Below are 26,716 nucleotides of genomic sequence, written 5' to 3' on the forward strand. Positions count from 1 at the left end.
AATAAATAGTCAGCAGCTACAAATGCTGTAGCTGCTGCCTTTTAGTATAAAAGAACACTTACCTGTCCAGGGATCTAGTGATGTCCTTACTGAAGCTGATACTTCAATCGGCTTTGGGTGCAGGCGCTGGCATCTGAAGTTAGGGAAACTGGAAGTGGAGCCTCGCGGCTTCATAGCTAGTTTCCTACTGCACATGCGCGAGTCATGCTGCGCCTCGTGAATGGTCCCGGAGTCTTTTGGGAACTGTGATATTTCCCAGAAGACTGTGGGGGTAGAAGGTGGGCCAAACTGTTAAAACCAAGTACCAGCTCCCCCTTTCCCCCAAAAAAGTGCCAATTGTGGCAGTGGAGGGGGAAGGTGCAAACAAGCGGAGCTTCCCCTCTTGGGTGAAGCTCCGTTTTAAGCTGGGCCAAACATACAATTTTCTTATTCAATTTGCTAAAGATTTACCTTCAAAAACTATCTAGTGCAAGGGCCTGCCTGACTTCATACAAATGGAAAGTGCTTAAATTTGACCTCATATTATATGGTTTTGGTAAATCTAAAAGGAAAATTGTACAAGAAAATTGTATAATGTATGGCCAGCCTTAGTGCTCTTGGCTGAGACAAGCACACACTATATACACTATGCACTTGTTCATATTTCATGTCTGAGCTTTACAACCACTTGTTACCGAGTTTTACTAAACCCACAGCAGTAAAAACGGTCTGTATATGCACTAAAGCATGCTTGTTATACTGTCAAACCTAAGGGATTAACACACAGTCCCCAAACCATCTCCTGACAGAACAGAGGCTAGGAGACAAGCCGCACATGCTCAGCTTGGTGTGTATTGCTAGAGACTTTTTTTCTTGGAAGGGTGCAGGTGATCAGCACAGGACCAATCAGCAATATCCAGATAGATGGCCAGGGGTTCTACAGCCCTAGAGGACAGTCAGAGCAGAATGAAAACCCCTCCTACAAGCTTCAACCAGACACTGATAGAAGTCAAAAGACTGCTCTAACTGCTGATGAAAAAGGGTATTTAGCGGTCTATCTTTACGAAAACTATTGCATTCTGTGTACTGTGGGAGACCAGATATAGTGAATGCAGGGTCCTGGGTTTAGTAACACTTTAAGGTTGGCCGGAGTCTACCTGTATGAGGAGAACGATATAATCCCTGAATGGCATCCTTAGGGTGATACTAGCCTATCTACTGCCAATGATTGAACACTATAGAAATGCTTATTAGAACCGAATTCTTATTTATCATGAATGCATAATTTAAAATGCCAGAAAATGTGAGAATTTAAAAAAAGTTCTTATGTAAAATTATAAAGCAAAACCAGTTTGCTAAACCAAATGATGCAAGAACTCAAAAACAAGACAAATGTTGTCCACCAATACCCTTTCCTTGCATCTGTTTTCAGCAATCCCTCCAAAGGTTTACTGTGTTAGGCAATCCTGCCCTTAGGTCTCATAAAACTAGTATGTCCTCCTAGAAGCCCAGATGGTATCATTACATCAACCACCTGCAGGATTAGAAGAGGTGTACACAGGTGGTGAGGTTCAGAGAAAGATCAGACCTACTGATACAGAGGACACTTAATTCCCTTATGAAATAACAGGAGAGGACAGGTATAAAACACTGCTGACAGCTAAAGTCAAAAATTACAAGTCAAGTCATTAAACTCGAATACTAATAATTTAGTTGCAGGTGGACGTTTGTGGGCTAAAACGTGGCTCCTGTCTCTGATGGAGTTCGAGGTCAGGACCACACAAAAGGGCTTGTTACTTGTACAGGAAGAATTTCACAGCTTTGATTTTGTGGCAAACTGACCGGTTTTCATTGGCAAAAATTACCAGACAACCGTTAACCATAGCATTTTTCCCCCTTTAACTTTTACACTGAAAATCTGGGAAAAAGTACTTGGCAATTACTAGCTAAGAGTTAAAAATCTGCGGGTGATTCAACCTACCAGCATCTACCCAAAGTTAGGTTTTGAATGTACTGACCCTTTATAAAGAAAACCTGTGACTATGACAGAAGTTCTCGTTGCAATAATTGAATACAGATGTCAAAATGCATCACTGACTTGTCTCAAGGCCTCCTATGTGCAACCAACATCTGCTATTGAAATATCAGCTCTGGCAAAGAACAAGAATGACCTCCTGTGACAGTACAAAAAAAAAAGGAAGGTGCCTTTCAGTAGGCTTATATACAGCCCCCTTTTTTCTATTGCAACATAATTACTGCAAGAAGCATGGGGACCCCAAAAGCAGTATTTGGTTTTAGAAAGATGATAGTTTTTCTGCAATTATATGCTGCCAGTGTAAGACATGCGTACAGTTCAAATAAAAGCCTGGGGGGGAGAGGCAGGCACATCTAAGGACTGTAACACATTTTCTGTTTTTGGGTTTTTATTAAATTTTATAGGCACTTCCACCTTTGCATGTCCTATGTTATGCTATAGATAAGAAAAGCCATATATTTGAAAGCTTAAAGTGTTTGTTAACCCATACATAACAAACACTGCCAGCCCCACTATTAGAGCTAGGTATAGCACACTATATTAGTGTTTTTAAAACGAGGCTTGTACATACTGATTTAGACCGATCATCAGGCCGGTCACATGACTTGTGATTGTTCTATACCTCCAATACAGGGCTTCTGCAGGAAGGGCGGAGATCTCCCTCTGATGCCAGCCGGGGAGATCACATGGCCGCTCAGCCCCTCCTGCAGTAGCCCTGGACCTGCCTGATAATCACGTGACCGGCCTGAAGATCGCGCTAAATCAGTATTTACAAGCCTCGTTTTTATAAAAGACTAATACAGAGTGCTATATCAATCTATAATAGAGGGGCTGGCAGTGACCATTTAGTATTTTTCTATTTTTACTAATAGCGATGGGAGGGCGGAGACAGACACGGAGCTGACAGGCAGGGAGGAGGGGGGTGAGGGGGAGAGAGGAGAGAAGAGAATGATGAAGGGACATACGTGACCATACGCTCAGCAGCCCTGATTTTTGTGGTCAGTGCAGAGAGGGGGGGGATACAGGAAGTGGCAGGATCAGCCAGGTTTTTTTTTACAGTTTAGAGGGGGACAGATTACACAGCACAAGCACTGTGCTGTGTAATCTGCTTTAAGGGACCAGGATTTCTATTTTTTTGAGGGGGGGGGGGGTTAAAAAACACTTTAAGCTGGCCATAGAGGAATCATTTTTTTTCGTTCAACCAGTTTAAAAAAAAGAATTGCCCCACCCACACATTTAAGGTGAATAGGGGAATCCTTCCAACTGTCTTTGTATTCTGACAGGGGGGAGACTTTCCAATAGACTTCCCAGTCTATTGCCTGTAACGCTGATTAAACTTTTTTTTCCCCCCAACAGGGTGGTTGAACAGAAGTCGATCATCAACTTCTGCTCCACCACAGTGGCCACACATGAATCAAAATTTGACTAGTTCTTGCTGAACCAATCGAATTTCGATCTATGAATGGCTGGTTTTAGTTCACCTTTCCGAACATATCTCAATGAAACATGGTCACATATCGCAAACCCTCCACCTTCAAACCATCACAAATCCCCCCCCCCCCTCTCAAACACACACCTAAATCGCAGGGTGTTTCTCCTAGGAGCATTGCCCATTCACAGGGATGCGTGAATGGAAAGACTACAAGTCTCATCTGCTACTGTGGAAAAGAAACTCTTAGGGGAGGCCATAGATTATGCAATTTTCTTTCCTTCCACCAGGGATGGAAGGAAAGAAAAAATGGCTCTATTCCCAGCCTGCGTTGATGGAGGAAGCTTTCCTGCAGCCCTACTGAATTCTGCCAGCAGAGGAGCCTTCCCTGCTGGTAGAATACAGGGATTAGCTGGGCTGGCTATAGCCAGTGGCGCTAATTGTATGTGGAAAAACCTGACAGCTGGTTGTACACAAGTTGATCAATAGACCGACTTGTGTACAACCAGGGTGCCCATACATGGATCGAATTTCAGCCGGTCCCTGCAGAACAGGCAAAATTTCTTTCCATACACGGCCAGGTTTAGATTGCTCAGGCAAAGGTGTGATGTCACCAAACTTGTAGTTTAAGGTTTACTTCCTCCAGACCCAAAATAATAGGCCCATACCTCCATAGAGACCTGGGGCTGGAAGATAAACAACGCGGGAGCCTGTACTCTGCGGCTTCAATGCTTTGTAGGCTACAATGATAAAATAAAAAATGTACATTTATGAAATTTTGCAATGTGGATGCACTTGGTAATTATTAACAAGGTGGGACTATGCCTTTACGTTGGCACCTCTATTTTAGTTCAAGCAGTAATTGAACCAGAACACCACAAGCCCTGTAGAAACTTGTTTTTACTGAGAAGTTGGGAGGTCAGCACAACACAGAAGTAAAGATAGGAATTCCACAATACAAACTGATAAGTGCACTGTGGTGGGGGTAAGATAATGAGGTCTAGGAGGAAAGAAGACACTAATGGAGGCCAGGGGATGGACTGTTTGTTTTGCAATAAAAAACAAAATACCAAAACTGGACGGCTGTACTGTAATTAAACGGTTCACGGCTCAGCTATGCACTGATCAAGTGCAATTGCTGTGTCTGTTTTTTACATGGCTGATCTGTAAATCCTAGATCAAATTCAGCCACCCCTGACCTTTGAGTAAAGGGGCTAAATTATAAATGCCAGAGAATAACTCACTGTAACCAAAACCGCTTCCCCAAAAATAAAATAAAAATCCCAATAGTTACCCTATTGGACAATGTGACCGGTCTATAAAAGTTATGCAATACTGCATGTTCAATAAAGTATCGACTCCTTCCCTCCTCGCCTTACCACTTTCCCGAGACAGGATCCGAAAGCCCTCCTATCCATCCTTCCAGGCCCAATTGAATCCCATAAGAAGTGTCTTCTCAGATACTTTTCTGCAGCCCGCCATGTCATAACGCAGCATTGGAAAACAGAAGTAACCCCCCCCCCCCCCCATCAGCAGATGGATAGACATCACCAATGACACCATGCTTATGGAGGAACTACAGGCAAAGTAGGAGGATACCTGGGATAAGCACATGAAATTATGGTACATATGGCTCCACCACTCATCCTCTGCCCCCTTCCTTACAGGATTTCTGCGTAGGGAGCAGGTCCAATCTCATACAACTACACGCTATATAGTATTGCTTACCCTCCACTAAGGCTACCCGATGGACTCGGACCCCCAATCCTAAGGGCTACAATATCTCTCCAAGGCTCAGGATACCTGAAGTCAGGAATTCACCATGTAATTACTGCTGGGGGGTTTCCCCCCCCCATCTTTTCCTTCTCTTATACCCCCCTTTGACTGTTAGCTCATAAGTTATATAGTATAACCTATAACCAAAGTAATATAGACATAGCATTATGTTATTAAGAACTGTTTCAAGCACCTATACAACTGTTTACATTGTTTGATATGTTGTACGGTACCGCTCCCCCCTCATCCCCTCCCCCCTCTTTTTCTTCATTCTGTACCCCCCCCCCCCCATTGGCTCTTGTTTTTTCATTTGAAATCAAAAATATATTCAACCTTAAAATCATTTTACTGCTAGTTAGGAATACATACTGTAAAATAGTTTAAAATATGATTTGATTGGTCAACAAAATGTACCACTATGTATCATGTTAGAACAATCCATTCACAGTACACCCTTAATTTAATCTGTGTGGTCAGTATCTATCATTTCAAACATTAAACAGGTCACCAAGTCACACTAGTTAACCTTCCTATATGTAGACAAGATTCAGATGGTCTCAGACCCATGAGATGGATAGATAGATAGATACATGCATACAGTTGTGTGAAAAAGTATTTGCCCCCTTTCTGATTTTTTTATTTTTTTGCATATTTGTCACACTTAAACGACTCAGATCATCAAACAAATTGTATTATTACACAAAGATAACCAGAGTAAATACAAAAATGCAGTTTTAAATGGTTTAATTTATTAAAAGGCAAAAAAGCTGTCCAAACCTGCCTGGCTTTATGTGAAAAAGTATTGCCCCCTAAACCTAATAACTGGTTGTGCCACCCTTGGCGGCAACAACTGCAATCAAGCTTTTGGATAACTGGCAATGAGTCTTTCACATTGCTGTGGAGCAATTTTGGCCTACTCTTCTTTGCAGAATTGTTTTAATTCAGCCACATTGGAGGGTCTTCCAGCATGAACGGCCTGTCAGTTGCATTTAAGTCCGGGCTTTAACTAGGCCACTCCAAAACCTAAATTTAGCTTTGTTTGAACCATTTGGAGGTGGACTTGCTGTTTTGTTTCAGATCATTGTCCTGCTGCATAACCCAAGTGCACTTGAGCTTGAGATCACGAATTGATGGCCGGACATTCTTCTTTAAGATTTTTTGGTAGAGGTCAGAATTCATGGTTCCATCAATTATGGCAAGTCGTCCAGATCCTGAAGCTGCAAAGCAGCCCAAGACCATCACGCTACCACCACCACGTCTGACTGTTGGTATGATGTTCTTGTTATGAAATGCTGTATTAGTTTTTATGCCAGATGTAACAAGATGCACGCCTTCCAAAAAGTTAAACTTTTGTCTTATCAGTCCACAGAATATTTGCCTAAAAGTCTTGGGGATAATCAAGATGTTTTTTGGTATATGTGAGATGAGCCTTTGTGTTCTTTTTCGTCAGCAGTGGCTTTGGCCTTGGCACTCTCCCATGGATGCCATTTTTGCCCAGTCTCTTATTGTTGAATCATGAACACCGATCTTACCTGAAGTAAGTGAGGCCTGCAGTTCTTTAGATGTTGTTCTGGGTTCTTTTATGACCTCCTGAATTAGTCAGAGTCATGCTCTTGGAGTAATTTTTGTAGGCCAGCCACTCCCGGGAAGGTTCACCACTGTTCCAAGTTATCTCCATTTGTGGATAATGACTCTCACCGTGGTTCACTGGAGTTCCAAAGCCTTAGAAACGGCTTTGAAACCCTTCCTAGACCGAAACATGTACATTACTTTGTTTCTAATCTGTTCTTGAATTTTTTTTAGATTGTGGCATGATGTGTGGCTTTTTGTAATCTGTAAGCGTGCTTCACTTTGTCAGACAGCTTTTATTTATGTGATTTCTTGATTCAAAAGGTCTGGCAAGTGAAATTTAACTCAACTTTCCAAAAAATTGTGGTTAATCACAGTTCATTCATGATTCAGCATGGGAGGGGGCAAATACTTTTTCACACAGGACCAGGCAGGTTTGAACAGCTTTTTTCTTATACACACACACACACACACAGGCCAACAAGCAAAATCTCATTCATTTAAAATGGTACCTGTTCACATCTGAGCATTTTGTCACCTGAAGCAAAACACCTGAAAAATGCCTTAAGCTCAAAAAAGAACATGAGCTTCCTTGGGGCAGATTACAGGCGTTTTTCTGCTTTTTACATTGGTGACCTGTACAAAATCGAGGCAAAAAAAACCACAGTAAAAACGCGCAACTTTGAAATGCTCAGGTGTGAATGCAGTATGAAGAAGTGACACTTTGCTACAATGTAAAGTAGAGAGTGTACAGCTTGTATAACAGTGTAAATTTGCTGTCCCCTCAAAATAACTCAACACACAGCCATTAATGTCTAAACCGCTGGCAATAAAAAGGGAGTACACCCACCCGGTGAAAATGTCCAAATTGGGCCCAAAGTGTCAATATTTTGTGTGGCCACCATTATTTTCCAGCACTGCTTTAACCCTCTTAGGCATGGAGTTCACAAGAGCTTCACGGGTTGCCACTGGAGTCCTCTTCCACACCTCCATGACCACATCACGGAGCTGGTGGAGGTTATAGAACTTGCACTCCTCCACCTTCCGTTTGAGGATGCCCCACAGATGCTCAATAGGGTTTAGGTCTGGAGACATGCTTGGCCAGTCAGTCAATCACCTTTACCCTGAGCTTCTTTAGCAAGGCAATGGTCGTCTTGGAGGTGTGTTTGGGGTCGTTATGTTGGAATACTGCCCTGCAGCCCAGTCTCAAAAGGGAGGGGATCATGCTCTGCTTTACTATGTCACAGTACATGTAGCTCCCCAGTGCTGGCAGCACTCATGCAGCCCCAGACCATGACACTCCCACCACCATGCTTGACTGTAGGCAAGACACACTTGTCTTTGTACTCCTCACCTGGTTGCCGTCACACACGCTCAACACCATCTGAACCAAATAAGTTTATCTTGGTCTCATCAGACCACAGGACAGTAATCCATGTCCATAGTCCGCTTGTCTTCAGCAAACTGTTTGCGGGCTTTCTTGTGCATCATCTTTAGAAGATGTTTCCTTCTGGGATGACAGCCATGCAGACCAATTTGATTCAGTGTGCAGTGTATGGTCTGAGCACTGACAGGCTGACCCCCACCCCTTCAACCTCTGCAGCAATACTGGCAGCACTCATACGTTCATTTCCCAAAGACAACCTCTGGATATAACGCTGAGCACGTGCACGCAACTTCATTGGTCGACCATGGCAAGGCCTGTTCTGAGTGGAACCTGTCCTGTTAAACCGCTGTATGGTCTTGGCTACCATGCAGCAGCTCAGCTTCAGGGTCTTGCCAATCTTCTTATAGCCTAGGCCATCTTTATGTAGCCTAGGCCATCTTTATGTAGAGCAACAATTATTTTTTTCAGATCCCCAGAGAGTTCCTTGCCATGAGGTGTCATGTTGAACTTCCAGTGACCAGTATAAGAGAGTGAGAGCGATAACACCAAATTTAACACACCTGCTCCTCATTTACACCTGAGACCTTGTAACACTAACGAGTCACATGACACCGGGGAGGGAAAATGGCTAATTGGGCCCAACTTGGACATTTTCACTTAGGGGTGTACTAACTTTTGTTGCCAGCGGTTTAGACATTAATGGTTGTGTGTTGAGTTATTTTGCGGGGACAGCAAATGTACACACTTACACAAGCTGTTATACAGCTGTCTACTTAACATTGTAGCAAAGTGTAATTTCTTCAGTGCTGTCACATGAAAAGATATAATAAAATATTTATAAAAACGTGAGGGGTGTTCTCACTTTTGTGAGATACTCTATATGCACACATACATACCGTGTGTGTGTGTGTAAGATATATCTCCACAAGCTGTAGCAAAAATAGATAGTTGTGTACATATATTAAAAAAAAAAAAAAAAAAAAAAAAAAGCACCAAAAATTGTTTTAAAGCATAAGAGCACATAGAAAACATTAGCATATTTAAAAAAGGAGAAGCACAGCCAATGCTTGTTTGGCTGTACTTCTCCTAAGGATCACAGGAATGCAGATCATTTTGCACTCCTGTGACCCGTTTTCAGCAGACAGCGAGCTGAAATCTGCTGTCGGGGCTGATGACATAGAGCTGGTCCAGGTTCGGGAAAGATTGCGACCGTATGGTATGGTCGGTATCCCCCCACATGCCTGGACCAGCACCTGGCTCGGCCTCTCAGCGGGCTGCTCCCGCCCCCTCCACAGCCCAGCGCTCCAGTGAGCGTGAGGGGGCAGAGCAAAAAAGCTGACTGACCGTCACCAGCTCTCTGCTCTGGGAGCTCTGAGAACCGAGCGATCGGCGGTGTTTGATTGCTTGGTTCTCAGTGTTAGAACCGCGGGGGGCAGATGCTCCATCCACATAGGCAAGTAGGATTTATTAAATGAAACCCCATACTTCTTAAATGGAAACTGATCATTTAAATATACAAATTTAGAAGCTTAATACCATTATTGAAAGCCACCGACTTTGTCACATTTCATCATAGCAACAGGCATGATAATGATTTGCTTTGAATAAACAAAGCCACACACTTGTCACAAACAATGCCTGTATATATGTGTATAATATAAATATTTTATATATATATATATATATATATATATATATATATATATATATATATATATATATATATATATATATATATATATATATATATATATATATATATATATTTATTCAGGATTTATATAGCGCCAACAGTTTGCGCAGCGCTTTACAACATGAGGGCAGACAGTACACTTGCAATACAAATCAATACAAGAGGGATCAGAGGGCTCTGCTCGTTAGAGCTTACAATCTAGAATATAATATAATAAGAATGACATGCTCCTGGAAAGATCTGTCATGTGTGTTCATCCATTACGACATTATCATTCGGCTAAACAGCGAAGAGTTATTAACTTCTGCATGTATTGTTTACCGTTGCCTTTGAGCATATTCAGCAGAGTGCAGCAGGATATTAAGAGCAAACATGAGATCTAATGTATTCTCTGCCTACACACAACCATGACACATCTGTACAGAATGGCCAGACCATCAAGCTGTGTTATAAAACACACCTCGACCTTTGGCTTAATCAGTGACGTCACTACCAGGAGAACACAATGATTACTGCTAGTCACTATAATAGATGCTAGCAATAATCGCATGTAAAATCCAACAGGCTAGATGTACCCAAAATTAATCAATCAACTTTGGTACATTCAGCCTGCCCTTATATGATTCAAATCTTGGCCAGTCCCTGCTAAACCAGTCAAGATTCAAACAGTCTATGGCTGGCTTTATGCTAGCACATGATTAGGCTTTCAATTTCCCTCTCCCATGACTGAATATGAAAAGTGAAGACCTCTTCACCTTAGGATCCCTTCACATGGGCAGCTTGCACTCCGATAATCAGGGGGAAGTGTAAATGTGTCCCCTGCTGAATCGGAGCGATTTTGTGACATCAGTATCTGTTCCGTTTTTTCCACCTTCACAAGCTGCAAAGCTTAACAGACCCATGTCGGTTCTATGGCCAGGGATTGTAAAACAGATGTGTTACATTGTTTTACCTCCAATCACTCACATTTAGGTTTGAAAAATCGAAAGGATGCAAACCTTTCAGATTTTTTTTTTTCCAGAAGTAAGACACTACACTGATCAGCGTTGCAGGCTATAGCCAGCAGAGCTGACCAAGTGGCAAATATCCGACAGGGCTGTTGTACAGAAGACGATCAGTAGATCGACTACTATACAATCTCATATGGTAAAAACAGATTACCACTCACCTCAAATCATGACTAAACATCCATCTTCTTTATTTCCATTCGTTAAAAACAGGACATCTGCAGGACATCAGAACACACAGACAGGAAAGGTTGATGCGTTTTACGCCCTGTTGGCGCTTAATCATAACCCGCTGTGTCTGTGTGCGGGTAGTCTATACGTTAGGCCAGTTATCAATGGTCAGAGCTTAACTCTTTCTACACCGCACCCAAACATCCACAGATGTAGAACACTATACAAGTGTGCAAATAAAAAAAAAAAAAAAATAATACATTAAAGCGAATTTACACCCACCCATCTGGTTTTGATTTTCCTTTTCCCCTCCGCTTACTGTGAGGTGGGTGCTACACATTTCAGATATTCACCCATCCAGCCATTGTCCCGCGGAGATCCTCTCATGTTCTGCCACCGCTCTGTACCACGCCGCTATGTTATCTCTGACGTCATCGAGAGGCCTACTGGCTTTTCTGGGTTCAGTGGGCGGGCCTCCCAATTACGTGCAACTAGGCCCGCCCACCTCCTCCTCTGTGAATTGCACAGTAAGACTTCCTGGATATGAAGAATCGAGAATTGTGGATATATAGTCAGGGCCCATAGCTAAGACAGTTTAACAAATTATCAGGGAGCACCAGCCCTAAATGTTAAGTAAATATAGAGGAAAAAAATGTAAAGGAATTGGGCGTTAAGTGGTGCTATGTTATCAGGGAACCATCACTTATTGCCCAATTCCGTTACATTTTTCCCCTCTATATATACACACACTTCCTGGATATGTACGCCACATATCCCAGGAGGCCTTACTGTGCAATTCACAGTACATGTCATTCGCCTAGGTCAGTGATGGTGAACCTTGGCACCCCAGATGTTTTGGAACTACATTTCCACATGATGCTCAACTACACTGCAGAGTGCATGAGTATCATGGGAAATGTAGTTCCAAAACATCTGGAGTGGAAAGGTTTGCCATCACTAGCCTAGGTGAATGACAGGTATAGGGGGTGAGTAAAAACGCTTTTTCTAAAAAAAAAGTGGAGAAGGCACGGGAAGGAGGAACAGTGACTTTATGGCTGAAGATCAGTTTTATTAAAGTGTTTGTAAAGGCACACGGTTTTTTACCTTCATGCATTCTATGCATGAAGGTAAAAAAAAACAAAAAAAAAAAAAACACACACACACACACCTTATGTGAGCAGCAGCCCCCCTAATACTTACCTGAGCTCCCTCTCGATCCAGCGATGTCCGTGAGAGCTTTGCCTCTCCGGGGACTCGCACTCCCGATTGGCTTTTGGCAGCAGTGGGAGCCATTGGCTCCCACTGCTGTCAATCACAGGCAGTGAGCCAAATCAGGAGACAGAGGGGGCAGGGCCAAGCCGCAGCTCTGTGTGTGAATTAACCACGGATCGGAAGTGCACCAGAGCCACGGATCAGGAGCGTGCCTGCTTGGGTGCCCCCACATCAAGCTGGGCACACAGCAGAAGGGAGGAGCCAGGAGCGCCAGCATGGGAGCCGAGAAGAGGAGGATCCGGGCTTCTCTGTGCAAAACCATTACACAGAGCAGTAAGTAGAACTTGTTTGTTAATTTTTAGAAAAAATAAATAAACGACAAGACTTTAATAACACTTTAAACTCTCCATCATTGAAACAATGCAATAAACTCCACATTTATAAACAAACTAAGAAGTCTGGCAGTGTGAAAAAAAAAAAAAAAAAAAAAAAAAAAAAAAAAAAAAAAAATCGCATAATAAATACAAAGGAAACCGTGTCAGCCAGACAGACAGCCTTATGCAGCCATCCTCCACGATGTCTAATCAAAAGGAATTCCATCCCATTCATAATTTAGACCCCTTGGTATCCTGGTAGACGGATTACAAATCCAAAAAACCTCACGCCTGCATAAAAGCCTGAAACCATCGACTCTGCACACTGGATACCTAACCCTCTCAGTGGCTTGAATTCTAAGGGCCGATACGTCCCCACCACGGGACCCATTAAAGAGGTGTGCAACATTCGTGGAATGGTTCTTTGCAATGTCCACCAGACCCCTGGTCGTATGGCCTACATATTGGACCAAACAAGCTCGACATATGATCACATATGTTAAGTTTTTGGTTACAATTAAGGAATGAACATTTGAAAACATTTTTTTTTTTTTTTTGTACAACCTCTCTGCCCATACGTGGTTCATAATTCGGGCAGTTCCTGCTGCATTCGAATTTCAATCCATGTAGGGTCAAGGTTAGTTTTTCAGTAGATCAACCCTAGTATGCCTGAAGTGACTATGTATGGGAAAATATACCCATATATTACCCGTACCTAAGGTCATTTAACATATTTCATAATACTCTGCATCAAACTTCTATAGATGACCTAAGAGCCCTTGCACACTGGGGCGGTTTGCAGGCGCTATTGCGCTAATAATAGCGCCTGCATACCGCCCCGAAAGTGCCGCTGCTTTCATTCCAGTGTGCAAGCCCCGAGGGCTTGCACACTGGAGCGATGCGCTGGCAGGACGGTAAAAAAGGTCCTGCCAGCAGCATCTTCGGAGCGGTGAAGGAGCGGTGTGTATACCGCTCCCTTACCGCTCCTGCCCATTGAAATCAATGGGACGGCGCGGCTATACCGCCGGCAAATTTTGCGGTGGTATTTAACCCTTTCTCGGCCGCTAGCGGGGGGTAAAACCACCCCGCTAGCGGCCGAATACCAACGGTAAAACGCCGCTAATAATAGCGGCGTTTCACCGCCGACGCCGCCCCCCGCCCCAGTGTGCAAGGGCTCTAAAGGAACATCAGTTCAGATGGAAGATGTACAATGGAAGCATCGGCTGCACATTTTCGCTAGTAGCGTTTCAACTGCTCTCACCCACCTTCTTATGCCTAGGGGGGGGGGTAGAGGAATATTTAGTATTAAAAATTGTATCGCTATACAAGTATCTATAATAAAAACGAATACATAGAATGACCCTAATTCCTATCCTAGATCGGACAGGCTCTAGTGCTCTCCTCATCTCCCCAAAAACCCCTGGCCTATGGGTGGCCTCTGCACTATCACAGATATTACACCTGCATTATGGTGGTGGTGGAGAGCATGTCACCGTGGTCGGCAGCACCTTAGAGAGGAGACTTCGGGGGAATCAGTCCCACAACTAGAGGCGCCCGGCCTCTAGTTGTGGGACTGACTGGTTACTGCATTTACTCTTGCAGTGCACGTAGAAATGCCCCATTGCAAGGGTATTTTTTTGTTGTGCCCAGAGCTGGGCTTTAGGTGCAATTATTATGAAGGCAATATATAGACAGGCATCAGTCTAACAACCAGCTTTATTAGAAAAGAAGGTCAGCAGTGGCAGACTCGATGGGGTAGATTTACTAAAACTGGAATACTAAGAATCTGGTGCAGCTGTGCATGGTAGCCAATCAGCTTCTAGCCTCAGCTTGTTCAGTTAGGCTTTGACAAAATCTGGAAGCGGATTTATTTCTATGCAGAGCTGAACCAGATTTTGCACTCTCCAGTTTTAGTAAATAACCCATCAAATATATCTCTAATGACACGTCAGAGATCATTCCAAATTCGTCCATTGGTGCACTTGACCTGAAGCAGACCTACCTCATGTCAGAGGTCTACCAATCACTCAAACTCAAACAGTGCTGCAGTTCTAACTATTAATGAATTGATAGTCTGTGAAATACGGTTTCAACAAGTTCAAAAGGGCCATGATGAACTCAACAGGTCAGAATATACCTGAAGCATATTCACCGTATTATCAGCCTCAAGAAAAGACTTTGAAGACTTTGAAATCTTCTCTGGTCACAGACTACTTTGGAAATGGAAAAAGAAATGTAGGTACTGGCACCAGCCTGGTCTATTGTAGTAAGGTCTTGTGGGGCGGACTCTCAGGAAAAAAAAGGCAGACATTTATCTGTCCAGAAACTGCACATGGAAATGAGTAAGGCTGGGTTCACACTGGTGCGACACGACAGCCGTCCTACTTTGGATCCGACTTTGCCCTGCGACATGAAGCCGGCATGTGTCCGACTTTCAATGAACGGGGATCCGACTTGGATCCCCGCCAATGCCGGCACTGTGTTTGGTATGAATCTTTAGGGGGGAACTCCGCGCCAAATTTTAAATAAAAAACCGGCATGGGTTCCCCCTCCAGAGGCATACCAGGCCCTTGGGTCTGGTATGGACCTTGAGGGGAACCCCCTACGCCGAAAAAACGGCGTGGGGGGTCGCCCCCAATCCATACCAGACCCTTATCCGAGCACGCAGCCCGGCCGGACAGGAATGGGGGCGCTGCGGCCCCCCCACCCCAAAGCACCTTGTCCCCATGTTGATGAGGACAAGGGCCTCTTCCCGACAACCCTGGCCGTTGGTTGTCGGGGTCTGCGGGCGGGGGGCTTATCGGAATCCGGGAGCCCCCTTTAATAAGGGAGCCCCCAGATCCCGGCCCCCCACCCTATGTGAATGAGTATGGGGTACAGCGTACCCCTACCCATTCACCTAGGAAAAAAGTGTCAATTTAAAAAAAAACACTACACAGATTTTTAAAGCATTTTATTAGACAGCTCCGGGGGTCTTCTTCCGACTTCGGGGGTCTCTCCGGTTCTTCTCCACGCTCTCCGGATCTTCTGCCGGGCTCCTCCGCTCTCTTCTGCTCTTTTGCCGCTCTTTTGCTAAAGCGGAGGAGCCTGGTCTTCAATCTTCTGCCTTCTGCCTTCTGCCCTCTTCTCCTGATGTTGACACGACGCTCTCTGGGGCTAGAATGCTCTCTGTGCGCTCTGCTCTGACTTATATAGGCGGTGACCCCGCCCCCTTATGCCGTCACAGTCCCTGGGCATGCTGGGACTGTGACGTTTTAGGGGGCGTGGTCATCACCCGATGACCCCGCCCCCTTATGCCGTCATAGTCCCAGCATGCCCAGGGACTGTGACGGCATAAGGGGGCGGGGTCACCGCCTATATAAGTCAGAGCAGAGCGCACAGAGAGCATTCTAGCCCCAGAGAGCGTCGTGTCAACATCAGGAGAAGAGGGCAGAAGGCAGAAGGCAGAAGATTGAAGACCAGGCTCCTCCGCTTTAGCAAAAGAGCGGCAAAAGAGCAGAAGAGAGCGGAGGAGCCCGGCAGAAGATCCGGAGAGCGTGGAGAAGAACCGGAGAGACCCCCGAAGTCGGAAGAAGACCCCCGGAGCTGTCTAATAAAATGCTTTAAAAATCTGTGTAGTGTTTTTTTTTAAATTGACACTTTTTTCCTAGGTGAATGGGTAGGGGTACGCTGTACCCCATACTCATTCACATAAGGTGGGGGGCCGGGATCTGGGGGCTCCCTTATTAAAGGGGGCTCCCGGATTCCGATAAGCCCCCCGCCCGCAGACCCCGACAACCAACGGCCAGGGTTGTCGGGAAGAGGCCCTTGTCCTCATCAACATGGGGACAAGGTGCTTTGGGGTGGGGGGGCCGCAGCGCGCCCCCCTCCCCCAAGGCAACAACCCCCCATGTTGAGGGCATGCGGCCTGGTACGGTTCAGGAGGGGGGGGGGCGCTCGCTAGTCCCCACCCCCATTCCTGTCCGGCCGGGCTGCGTGCTCGGATAAGGGTCTGGTATGGATTGGGGGGACCCCCCACGCCGCTTTTTCGGCGTAGGGGGTTCCCCTCAAGTTCCATACCAGACCCAAGGGCCTGGTATGCTCTTGGAGGGGGAACCCATGCCGGATTTTTATCTAAAATTTGGCGCGGAGTTCCCCCTCAAGATGATCTGAGCACAAGTCGCGTGCCGAAGTCGGATCATGCGAGACGGCAATCCGACTTTGATCCAACTTCAATGATAGTCAATAGGCTGAAGTAGGATCAAAGTCGGACCAAAGTAGTACAGGGAGCATTTCTAAAGTCGGAACGACTTGTGTCGGACCAGTTAGGACGGCTCCCATAGGGAAACATTAAATTTCACACGTCATGCGACATGAGCTCCCAATGTCGGAGTGTTTGTCGGACCAGTGTGAACCCAGCCTAAAACCTAGTACACACGGGCCAAATGTCGGATGGCATCAGCCAGTACAATAGAAACCGGCCGACATTCGACCCGTATATACGGACGCCGGCCGTTTGATCAGCTTCATGACCGGGGGTCACGAAGGGTCATGACTGGAAAAGGTCTGCCGACCGGCTCCTGTTCGGCACTCTCAGCCAATGGAGTGTTCTGGCAGGGGAGCCCCATCCCCCTGTCATTACACAATAGAACAGCAGGGGAGATAGCGGTACTAACATCAGATTTGTTCAACCCAACAGGGCTTAAGCCATCATAGGCTCTGGTAGGCCTCGTGCATACTGGGCGTTTTTGGACATTTTTTTTACAGCTGCTGTTTTTGGCTTCAGACATTTTTTTCTACAGTCAAACTCTTCAGCATGTTATCCTATGCGTCCATGTACATATAGGCGGTTATCAACTGTTTTTAGCTGGGGCGTTTTTCGGCTGTAAAAAAAAAAAAAAAAAAAAAAAAAAAAAACAACTAGTGGGTACGGAGAGGAGCTTTTCAGCTGTAAAAACGCTCAAACGTAAAAAAAAAAAAAAAAAACGCATCTCACCAGCGTTTAACGTTTTTGATCCCATTGGAAAAAACAAAACAAAAAAACAAAACACCACACGCTTGAAAAACACTAAAAACCACTATTAACAACACTGAAAAACTCACTGCAAAGCTACTGGCGTTTATAGAACGTTATAACGTCCAGTGTGCATGAGGCCTAAAGAGAAACCTGCTTTGCTGCAGATTAGTGATCTCCATTTTTAGCCAAGCCAAAGCCTGGTGGTGGCCCCTATACAGCCTACAACATCCGGCAGCAGCTGACCCCCTCTCTGCCTCCTCCTTCCTTTGTCAGACCGGTCACACAGCGTTGTCTAAACGGTTAGGAAATGACTTCATACCGGACTGTGGGCTAGCACAAAGTATTATCCATTCCAGAAATATGGGTGTAACATGATACATGCTGTGAAAGGTACAATTAGCATTTTTTAATTCAGTTTTAAAGGCTCCGTTCCCACCTACTGAAATGAATGGGCTGTGCTAAATGTAACACAACAAAATACATGCTAATCACACAAAAGCGTGGATGCCTTTTTTTCCCCCAAAATTGCATCACACTATAATGCATAGTAGTTAGTTACCATGCGTTGTGGTGTAATAGAACACATTTGTCTGTTGGGGTGCTATAAACAATTAATGCCACTGCAGCGTGTCTGTCAGGACATTGTGTACTTTCATGTACTGCAAAATCGCACACATTCCCGCATTGCATAGGTGTGAGCGAAACCTGAAGGTGGTTTACAAAACCCTGAAAAGTACCAGTTTTAATATGAAAAACAATTAAAAGTCGTATTAATCAAAAGCAGGCCCCCTCCAAAGCCAGCACACATCACAGGTTTTGTAGGTGTACCCCAATATGCAAATACCAACTTCATTAATGTTGGGAGCCGACCAACTTCTCACTTTACCCTACTTAATGGCTACTGAGCCCATTATTCATATTTAAGAACTGAGGCATAACTAGAACCTTTAGGGCCCCGGTACAAGAAACTATGACCTTACCATCAGTCCAGATCCCTTTCCATAAGTCCAGGGGCCCTTCCCTCTGAGCCCAGGTACACACCGCCTCGACTTATCATGTGACTTGCGACCCAGTCGCATGACAAGTCGAAAAACATATTAATTTCAATGGGTGGCATCTTAACCACTTCAGCTCCGGAAGGATTTACCTTTTTCATGACCAGGCATTTTTTGTGATACGGCTCTGCGTTTCTTTAACTGACAATTGCTCGGTCATGTGATGCTGCATGCAAATAACATTTTTGTCCCCCCCCCCCACAAATAGAGTTTTCTTTTGACTGTATTTGAATACCTCTGCGGTTATTTTTTGCGCTATAAATAAAAAATAAAAAAAAAAGACAAATTTTGTAAAAAAAAAAAAAAAAAAAAATATTTTTTTTACTTTCTGCTAATACATATCCAAGTAAAAAAAAAAAAATAAATCTAAATTTCTTCAATCAATTTAGGCCAATATGTAGTCTGCTACATGTTTTTGGTAAAAAAAATAATAAATAAAAATAAGCGTATTTGATTGGTTTGCGCAAAAGTTATTGCGTCTATAAACTATGGGATATTTTTATGCCATTTTTATTTATTTTATTTACTAATAATGGGACAAATCAGACACCTGACATTTTTTACACTTTTTGGGGAACCAGTGACATTATTACAGTGATCAGTGCTAAAATTATGCACTGTTACTGTACTAATGACACTGGCAGGGAAGGGGTTAACATCAGGGGCAATCAAAGGGTTAAATGTGTGCCTTGTTGGTGCTTGCCAACTGTGTGGGGGATGGTCTGACTGGATGAAGACAGAGAACCTGCTTAGCAGGAACACAAGATCTCTATCTTCATCCCTGTTAGAACCGCGATCTGCTAGGTTTACATAAACCGGCGATCTGCCTCTCTGGGGAATGATATCGGGTCCGCCGATTGGACAGAGGGGGGATCCAATCGGCTCGCGCGGGCCCCCAGGTGTATATTGTACAAAATGACGTACAAGTACGTTGTTTGGAGCAAAAGAGCTGATCAGCCACAGTATGTCTGCGGTAGGTGGTCTGCAAGTGGTTAATTAATGCGACTCAAGCGGTAGTGACCAAAAAAAAAAAAAAGGAAGGGTTTCTGTACTACTTTTTTGCAACTTTGCTGTGATTTGAGTGCCATAGACTGCAATCTTAAATCACAAAAGTCGCAAGCAAGTCTCCAGAAAAAGTGCAAGTTACAAAACTTTGTTGCAGCAGTGTGAACAGTTGAGGGACACTTTCACATGTTCTGCAGTGGGCTGGGCCGACCGAGGACCTTGTACGGAAAAGGTTTCAGTACTACTTTGGTGCATTTCTACCAGGACTCTGGCCCCATAGAATATGCGAACAGCCACATTCAAGTTTCATCACATAATCGCACTGAAAGTCAGATCAAAATCTCATCGCAACAGTGTGAACCTAGCCTTACAGTGATTGGCTGGAGAGTTTTTAGAATTTGCTTATTCAATTCTATGACATTTCTTACCACCAATTATGGCCCCCACAATCCTCACTGAGGAGATCTATTGGTAATGCGGCCATCCTGTGCAGACACTGTAATTAGGCCTTATATACAGCTTGCAGACAGGCCTGGAAAGATTTCAGCTTGGTATACACAGTTTCTGCTCAAAAGGAAATATTTACACAATTGGAAAGCAAACTGGAGCAATGTAATACAAAGCAACAGTACAAATGTGACAAATACGAGGCTTTTAAAAGGACATCTAAAGCCAAGCTAAGGCCCCATTCACACCTGAGCGTAGCGTTTGCAGTTTTTCCTGCATTTTGTTGCGCGTATTTGCAAGTTTCCGTGCAGCGTTTTTGAGCTTTGGCGTTTTTTTTTTTTATTAGCCAATAGGAAAAATTATTGTTTCATCATTTGCTGCTATGTTTTTAGAATTGGTCATCTGCTTGCTGCTCCAAAAATGCCCAAATCTGCCCGATTCGAGCGACAAAAAAGGGTCCAGAACTTGTCTGAGCTTCAGGCGTAGGGCTTCAGGCAACTTTCAGTGGAGATGTGAACCATCTCCATAGAGAATAATGGATTTTTTTCCCCCTCAAGTGTTTTGTAGCTTCAGGCTTCAAGCAACAAAACGCTCAGGTGTGAATGGGGCCTTACAGTCATTAGGTGGTGGCTATAGGTTCACACTTATGCAGTTTTCTTGTGGCCCGGTATGTGCAGGCACGGTAGTTTATACATTTAAATGGGCAGCTGTACCTGCAGGAAACGCAAGGAAAAAGTCCCTAAACTTTTCTAAAACTGCAGGCGCACGGAAACTGCATAGTGTTATCACACGCAGGAAAAGCCACATCAGTTTCCAATGCAGGGGGGAAAGGGGGGGGGGCAACATTAAGAATTAATGCAACACCCCCCCCCCGCATATGCTAAACAGCAGCACAATTTTACTGAGAGTGTGGGAATGCATGCAGCCCTGCACACATGTGAACCTAGTCATAGTTTTCTTTTTTTCCCCCCAACCTAACAGCATGTTCAGAAAGTACCAGCTGATCTTCCTTCCTAGGATCTTCCTTCCTAGCGATGTTCTGTAAACCACCAATTCTATTTATGAAGGGAGTCTCCTTGTACTTTCCCCATCCCCAAGCTGCTCCCCTGATATGGACTACAGACCTGACCTCATCATGTAATAGAGATGAAGCAATAAGGTCAGGTCTGTAGTCCATTATCAGGGGAGAAGCTTGGGGATGGGGAAAGTCCAAGGATTCCCTTCATAAATATAATAGGAGGGGGTGACACAGCCACCCAGAGACAGGAAGGGTGTTATTTGCAGCATTACTAGGTGAAAATAAGACCCTATGCACACTTGAGAATGGGGCGATTTGCGATTACCAGTGGGGTTTCCTTGCGATTAGCCGTGGACAGGAAGCCCCATTCAAAGCAATGGGAGGCTGACTGCTGCTATCCGTGGCTGTCCACATGTAATCAATCATGCAGCACTCACCTAAGGATGATCTGCCCATGTCACAGATGGTCTGGGCCCAGGGCCAATCATCCACAGGTGATCAATGCATGACTGATTACATACAAACAGCCACAGATAGCAGCAGTCAGCCTCCCATTGCTTTCAATTAGGCTTCCTGCCCACAGCTAAAATCGCAAGGAACCCCGCAAAAGGCCCTGTTTTTGCAAGTGTGAGAAAAAAAAAAAAAAGAGCTTGAAAATTGAAAACCAATACAACCACCACATTTAGGGACTGGTAAAATGCAATATATTACATTTTCTGTTTTGAATTTAGATACACCTGCCTGTACATGCAGTTCCCAGTGCTTCTAAAGGTCTAAGTACCCATAGGAGGCGAATACACTGGAGCAGATCCCCATGAGTGGCCTTCATGCAATCCAGAAAATGATAGTGGATACATTACAGCGTCACTAAACCCACATGTTAAAAACAAATGATTCATTCATACACACACTCATACACACACACACACACACACAATGAGATTCATTTTCTAGATTCTGAAAAAAAACCTGGTTGATCCTGCTGTTCTCTATCTCCCCCTTCATGTCCCCAATTCAGGTAGGGATTTTGCAGCTGTAGTGGCAACTCTGCACATGCTCAGTTTTCAGTGAGTTTCTATGCTGAGCGTTTCCTCCCTACCACATCTGAGCAGCCCATGTGACTATAGAGTCACACATGTGGGCGTATACAAAGTGGTAAAGGATAGCCCACTCCCTCCTCCATGTCCAGTAACCAGTTAAACACAATGGGGGCGGGATATTACATGGAAGATTAATGGAGGCTTCACCTCCCTCTTATTCTAAGACACAGGCTGGAGGGGCGTGACACAGCGTGTGACTGGCAGAAATCTGCCCACATCATGTCATTGCCACAAAATAATAAAGATTTGATATCAAATATATTTGTATGCCTATTTAAAACAGTTTATTGATATTATTTATTTTTACTCTGTATTCCAAAGGCTGTTTTTTTATTTATTTTGAACATGTCACCATCAGCAGAGGAATAAAAGCTCCTCTTGTTTATGTTTTCCTGCAGACAGACTGGGAAAGAGCTGGGTCATGTGACAGCTGTATATCAATTAGGAAAAAGGTACTTGAAGTTTTTTTTTTTTAAATAAAATAATTACATTACCATCATCCACTTACAGAGACAGAAGGGACAATGTAAATTAAACAGAAGGGACAATGTAAATTAAAAACAGTGTGTGTTTAGTATCACTTTAACCACTTCCGGACCGCCCACCGCACATATACTGCTGCAGGGTGGCCCAGCTCCACGAAACAATGTAACTGTACATCCTTTCGTGCATGAGATACTGTGGGCATGGGTCCGGCAGACGCAATATCCGCCGGCCACCCGCAATCGTGGCACAGTGAGGCAGAACGGGGATCTGCCTATGTAAACAAGGCGGACCCCTGCTCTGACAGGGGACAACAGGGAGTTCCTAGTGATCAGAAATAGCGATCTCTGTGTTGTGCCAGTGAGCCCATCCACCACACAGTTAACCCTTTAATCGCCTCCTAGTGTTAACCCCTTCCCTGACAGTGTTATTTATACATTGATCAGCGCTTATTTTTTTTAGCCCTGATCGCTGTATTGGTGTCACTGGTCCCCAAAAAGTGTCACTTGGGGTCAGATTTGTCTGCCGCAATCCTGCTAAAAATCGCAGATCGCTGCCATTACCAGTAAAAGAAAAAAAGCAAAAAAAAAAAAAAAAAAAAAAAAAAAAAACTGTAAAGTCCCTAAATCAAGCCCCTATTTTGTAGAAGCTATAACTTTTGCGCAAACCAATCAATATTCGCTTGTTGGGATTTTGCTTACCAAAAATATGTAGAAGAATACATATTGGCCTAAACTGAGGAATACGTTTTTTTTTTTATATGTATTATAGCAGAAACTAAAATAGTTTTTTTTTTCCCCAAAATTGTCGCTCTTTGTTTATAGCGCAAAAAATAAAAAAAACGCAGAGGTGATCAATTACCACCGAAAGAAAGCTCTATTTGTGGGGAAAAAAAACACATCAATTTTGTTTGGGTACAGCGTTGCACATCCATGCAATTGTCAGTTAAAGCGGCGCGGTGCCGTATCACAAAAAATGGCCTGGTCATTTGGGGTAAATCCTTCCGGGGCTGAAGTGGTTAAAGCCACTGTAGACACAATTTCTCCCTTTCTGGCAGCATTCATTATCCCAACTTCACCAGAAAACAGAAGTGAAATATGAATTCTGTGAGCATACAAAGATCTACCTCTAGACAACCGTGTGTGTGTGTGTGTGTGTGTGTGTGTGTGTGTGTGTGTGTGTGTGTGTGTGTGTGTGTGTGTGTGTGTGTGTGTGTGTGTGTGTGTGTGTGTGTGTGTGTGTGTGTGTGTGTGTGTGTGTGTGTGTGTGTGTGTTTTCCAGCAAGATAACCCCTAGAGAAGCATCACTCGGGAAACAGGGCAATCTGTGCAACTGATGTAAGTTTTATTATATTTAAACTGAAGTTTTATTTACTTATGCTGCTTGCAATAATTAAAGGAAAACGTATAGATAATACCCGGGCAGTGCACAATGCTTGGCAAATGCACCAACTCTTCTCCTGGCACAAGACTGATGTAAAGTGTGTTTCAGGGTGAAGATTTTGATCTGGGTTACTGCAAAAAAAAAAAAAAAAAAAGTGTGTCTACTGTACAACAACCTGAACACAGGCGGCAGCCTGGATGAAGCTGCAACATGTTGCATACCTAACACACCTTCCTAGGAAGCTCCTGAGCCTCGGGCAAAAGCCCAGTAAACACAATGTGGTTGCTGGATGCATCAGAGGATTGTTACATAGCTGGAGCTTTAGCATACAAAAGACAAATAACCACAAAATAATAGAGGTCCCTGCTACTTACCTTGCATGCAAATACTCTGTCCAACTTCCTCATTGTATAGAGTTCAACTTCCTCAATGTAAAGAGTTCAAATGAACACGCAATTGTACAAAACTTATCTAAGGGATACAATGACATGAAAGACCAAATTGCATCCCCAAATGCAATGCAAGACAATTGTTACACTGACCATACATTATACAACCCCTAAAACAATCTCAATCTTGTATTGAAAAAAAAAAAATGCTAAAATATACTATGCTTGCATAGATTTATTCATTCTCACAGCAAACTTTTGAAGACTCTTGAATGATTTCATAGCCAATTACAGATCTTTAATAAATTGCAGATTTTTTTTTTTAACCACTTGCCGACCAGCGCACGCCGATTTACGTCGGCAGAATGGCACTTATAGGCAAAAGGGCGTACAGGTACGTCCCCTTTAAGAAGCGGTGTGGCAGGCGCGCGTGACCATGACCACGGTCCCGGGACTCGATCGTGTCACGGAGAGGAAGAACGGGGAGATGCTTTTGTAAACAAAGCATTCCCCATTCTGCCTAGTGAAAGGACAGAGATCACAGCTCTCTGTCATCGAGAGCAGTGATCACTGTCCTGTGTGTTGAAGCCCAGCCCCCTCATAGTTAGAATCACTCCCTAGGACACACTTAACCTTAACTTAGGAGCAGTGTTAAATTACCATTTTTTTTCCCAGCATAATTGATCACCAAGGGAACCATAGGTGTTGATACCTTTCTAAACAATGCTGGCCATACACGGTTAGAAAATCATTGTAAAAAAAAAAAAAAAAAAAAAAAAAGGGGGTTGGATTTCTAAGGATCTGTCGAATGTGCATGCGATAACGCCATCATTGTATAGCAATAGGCCGTCTAATTATCGACATATTGATTGATAACAAAACGGTAAATTTTTCGCCAGTCGACTTCACAATCCGGGGTTATATTTTAACATGCGCTGTAGATGTCAAACCGTTTGAGCGATTCCACTACTCTGGTTTATAAAAATTGATCGTTTAATCTCAAAATAAACTTGACCTGATGGTTCGTTTTTTGCCATAAAACTTTGCATTTCAATGATTGAAATCAGCCCACTAATGTTTTATAAGTTAAGCGACTGTGCGTATCAACCGCTTTTTAAACGTATTTGTAACCGTGTATGGCCAGCATTAACCACCATAAAAACAAATCTGCATAGTACAAGAATTAACATCAACATGTTACCTCCTGAATTAGTATAGGAGCTGCATGTCATTTTTCTCTTTTTGCAAATTCTCTTCCTGAGCAATAGAAATACATCACTGCTGAAGAAACTGGTTAAGCAGTCGCCCAGGTCTGATCAAGTAGTGAATGAGTCATTGCACCCTGTACTATCACCCCGATGCTTGGAAAATGCATTAGGTTGCTCAAGCTTACCTTAGCCACCCAGCTAAACAGAGGTGACATTTTAGCTGTCACAAAGGCTCCCCCACATCGCACACGCTACGCAGACCGTCTGAAAATAGAGGGGCATCAACCTGGGATTACAGGCTCCATGGAGTTTGCTAGGAAGGCACAAGTCCCATTCTGAGTACAGCTGAGCGATGACTTCCCACAGCCAGCAACCAGCATGATGTCATTGTGGTTAAGACATCCCAGTCTGAGAGCGGGGAGGGGAAAAGAGTTGACCCAGCAAGTTTTCACAGCAGATCCCGCCTGTTCAGAATTAAAACATTCACAAGGTGAAAGTGTTTTACATGACTCAGGAAAGCGAGACAGCAGTCTGGAAGGGTTTTACACAGCGCAACAAAAAGGAGAGACGGGGAAAGTCTTTATTATGCTACAGAACCCTGGGGGGTGCTTAGGTTTGCAAATTTCAACTAACTGAAAATAAAAGCTAACTTTAGGAAATACGGACTACTCAAAAAATAAAATAAAATCAGTAAAGAATCTGATGTGATGAGAAGAACCCCATTGTACATCTTGCAGCCTGTTACCAGGAACTATTACACACATACAGTATCTCACAGGAGTACACACCTCACATTTTTGTAAATATTTTATTATATCTTTTCATGTGACAACATGTTACATGTAAAGTAGTGAGTGTACAGCTTGTATAACAGTGTACATTTGCTGTCCCCTCAAAATAACTCAACACACAGCCATTAATGTCTAAACCGCTGGCAACAAAAGGTGAGTACACCCCTAAGTGAAAATGTCCAAATTGGGCCCAAAGTATCAAAATATTT

At 43.8% G+C, this 26,716-nt stretch overlaps 1 protein-coding gene across 7 annotated transcripts in view; it reads right to left on the reverse strand.

Moving 5' to 3' along the window:
- Positions 1-26,716, reverse strand: part of TBC1D1 (TBC1 domain family member 1) — a 373,516-nt gene that overhangs the window by 199,086 nt on the left and 147,714 nt on the right. The window contains exon 1 of one of the 7 annotated variants that reach the window (XM_073608912.1): positions 25,902-26,120. The exons of the other annotated variants lie outside the window; for them this stretch is intronic. Within the exon in view, the coding sequence (XP_073465013.1) occupies positions 25,902-25,931 (30 nt within the window). The 5' untranslated portion in view covers positions 25,932-26,120. Of the gene's footprint in view, positions 1-25,901; positions 26,121-26,716 lie in introns of those variants that run through there. 7 annotated transcript variants of the gene reach the window in all.

The sequence above is a fragment of the Aquarana catesbeiana genome, linkage group LG01 (genome assembly GCF_042186555.1).
Source record: "Aquarana catesbeiana isolate 2022-GZ linkage group LG01, ASM4218655v1, whole genome shotgun sequence".
Lineage (NCBI taxonomy): Eukaryota > Metazoa > Chordata > Amphibia > Anura > Ranidae > Aquarana > Aquarana catesbeiana.